The sequence below is a fragment of the Ctenocephalides felis genome, unplaced genomic scaffold (assembly GCF_003426905.1).
Source record: "Ctenocephalides felis isolate EL2017-DRISC unplaced genomic scaffold, ASM342690v1 CF-g0.4_SCAFFOLD_01886, whole genome shotgun sequence".
In the NCBI taxonomy this organism is placed as follows: domain Eukaryota; kingdom Metazoa; phylum Arthropoda; class Insecta; order Siphonaptera; family Pulicidae; genus Ctenocephalides; species Ctenocephalides felis.
Genome location: NW_020538040.1, coordinates 176,632,085 through 176,635,215, shown reverse-complemented (window position 1 = coordinate 176,635,215; position 3,131 = coordinate 176,632,085). Strand labels below are relative to the sequence as shown.

The window sequence follows — 3,131 nt, the reverse complement described above, 5'->3', positions numbered from 1 at the left end:
TATATATATATATATGCCCAGAATTATGAAAGTGGTCTAAGTCATATATTTCTTGTTTTGAGATATTTAATGATTTGCATTTGAATAAATTAAAAAATATTTTTACATTATGCGGCATTTCAATTTTTAATTTTATTAGTCTTAATTAATGAAAATTTATTATGAATATGAAATTTTGTGTAAATTTCATACGATAATATTGTTTTGAAAGGTCGAATTGACTTAGACTATTTTCAAAATTAACTGAATGTCCTATAAATGACTTAAAGCAATAAAAAACTTTGAGTTTTATTTGAAACAATAATTTCATAGAAATAATTCGTGAGCATTTATTAATTATTTTTGAACGGTAATCCATTTTTATCATTATTTCGAGTATTTAAGATTCTTAAAATGTTCCTGAAAAACTGGGGGGTTGTACAGTAGTAAACTCATAATATCTTTGTTTTTCTTCCGCTGATTTCTAATGCTGGTGTATAATGGAAGTAATTTAATATTGCCGTATATTTTTGGTCTTTCTCTTTTAGGTGAAAGATCCAAAACGTGAAATGTAGAATCATCTAAAGAAGTTTTATAAAACATAAAAAAATTTATAAGGTTCATTTTTCAAGAATCTCATCCATTGAATTTGTAGCCAAGAGACAGATTCGCCCGCGGTATTTTTGACTATTCTTATTATTGTATCTTCTAATGATTTCGTTGAAATAAAATCCGGCTGCGACATTTGCTTTATCGAAAATGTATTGCTTCTTCTGCACTTTTCTATCAATTCATAATAATGCTCAGGGTTGTATAAGCAATTTGCTTTTTTTAATTTTCATTTCTATCAACCCAAAATCACGATCATTCGGTAGAAAGGAATGACCTGACACCAAAAATTTTTGACTAAGACCACTTTCATAATTAACACTAAATGAATTCCATATAATGTTGAAATTACAACCACTATCTAATGGTTCATTTTTGACAATTTCGTAAAAATTACATTGAATACATTAGTTTAAACTAATGTGATATGAAATAACTGATAAACTCATTTTTTTTAAATTTTGACTTAGACCACTTTCATAATTATAGGCATGTATTTTTTTATTTGAACAGTACAAATACATTTCATCACTTGCACACATCCTTAAATTATGAAGAACTTAGTTGAACAAACCGAGCCCATATCATCATCGAACTCCTCTGGCTCAGATTCCTTCTTCTTTTCCTCCTTAGCAGCAGCAGCTGGTGCGGCAGCTCCACCGGCAGCAGCAGGGGCAGCGGCTGTTGGTCCGGATCCAACTCCTGAACCGATGTTGGTGATCATCAATATATAGACATTTCATCACTTGCACACATCCTTAAATTATGAAGAACTTAGTTGAACAAACCGAGCCCATATCATCATCGAATTCCTCTGGCTCCTTAGCAGCAGCAGCTGGTGCGGCAGCTCCACCGGCAGCAGCAGGGGCAGCGGCTGTTGGTCCGGATCCAACTCCTGAACCGATGTTGGTGATCATTCAGGTCTTTTACGTTTACTCCTTCCAAAGCCTTGGCGAACAATCTTGGCCAGTATGGCTCAACATCGACAGCTGCTGCTTTCAAGATGGTAGAGATCTTCTCACCTGTTACAGCAACATCATCGTCAGCCAAGATCAGAGCGGAGTAAACGCAAGCGAGTTCAGCTTTTGTGGCCATTTTTATATATATTTGAAATAACTTTTGATTATATATATATATATATATATATATATATATATAAATTACCGGCCAAGCCGCCAACTTCACCCTCTTGATCAAACGTCACTGCGCTGGCGGCAAATTTGAATCAGGAGAATTGGCTTATTATTTTAAATTAATATACACATCTATACTAATTCAATTACACCATTAATACATATAACATTTTAATGTTATAATAATAAAATAACATAATAATAATGAACTAAAAGCATTTGTTTACTAAACATATTTTATTAATATCGCAAATTATTGATATAAAATATACTTACTAGTATTTACACATCATTTCCCAATGTAATCAATAAATAAAACACATATAAATTCTATATAACTGCCAACAAAATGTTATAATACAAAACAATGAATTTAAGTATGAAACGATAATAAATGCATCCGAAAGGAATTAGACTATGTAAATCTTCAATTATATTTTTTTATATAAACCTATTTCGAATAATATATGTATATATACAAAATGAACATTATATATGCCATATTACAGTTATTGTATAATATATAAGTGCAAAATAATGCATAATAAATAGGTTGATAAAGTACTTATGAATTAAGAATTTACTTAACATATCAAATTGTAAGAGTTGATAAATAATTGTTAAATACCATTATTTGACAGTTTATTGTAACGGCACTATGTAGAGTTGTGTAACATATATTTCAAAAATCAAATTACTTTTGCAAATCAAATATTTACAAATCATTTTATTTACAAATAAATAAAATGTTTTTAAAACTCACTAAAAAATATTTAGTAGCTTGTTTTTTAAAAGTAGTATTGGCACAATGTAAATAGTAGATAAGATTGAATATTAGTATAGATAAAACTATTTAAATCTTTATTCTTTCAATTTTGAAAGTTATTATTATGAGCATATAAATAATTTGCTTTTACGATATGTAATCTTCACGTTAAAAAGGGAAACTAGTACTTTTACAATTCAGAATCATCAGTATATAACAAAAGGATTAAAAAAAAATTGATTATTGACATACAACAAATACAAAAATAGTAATTGCCGCATTATACCGAATTATTTTTGAAATGTGAGTTAATAATTATAGAACATATAAAAAAAAGAAAAACGTATCAATTACAAATTGTTAATTCCAATCTGAATAACGCTTGTAGTTGATCATGAGATTTATGTGTTTTAACTTTTATTTCATGCTGCAATGGTTTAAATTATTCTTCAACAGTATTATCAAAATGATAATTTGGTCTAGTAAAGCTAAAACAATTTTTTCTACTGGCGCATGAAAGCAAAACCCAAATTTTAAATAAATATGAAATACCAATTTTAACCTTCAATATTTCAAGCATTTTCAATCTTTCGAACAATGCAATATTTGGCAATTAAAAATACATACATATTTTATATGTCCGT

At 28.6% G+C, this 3,131-nt stretch overlaps 1 protein-coding gene across 1 annotated transcript; it reads right to left on the bottom strand.

Annotated features, from left to right (window-relative positions):
- Nucleotides 1-1,082: 1,082 nt before the first annotated feature.
- Nucleotides 1,083-1,700, bottom strand: LOC113377857 (60S acidic ribosomal protein P1-like). The gene is made up of 2 exons (XM_026618295.1): nucleotides 1,511-1,700; nucleotides 1,083-1,313 (listed from the first exon to the last, which is right to left on the bottom strand). Exons 1-2 carry the CDS (start codon nucleotides 1,681-1,683, stop codon nucleotides 1,133-1,135), a joined length of 354 nt encoding a protein of 117 aa, XP_026474080.1. The 5' UTR covers nucleotides 1,684-1,700; the 3' UTR covers nucleotides 1,083-1,132.
- Between the last annotated feature and the right edge of the window lie 1,431 nt (nucleotides 1,701-3,131).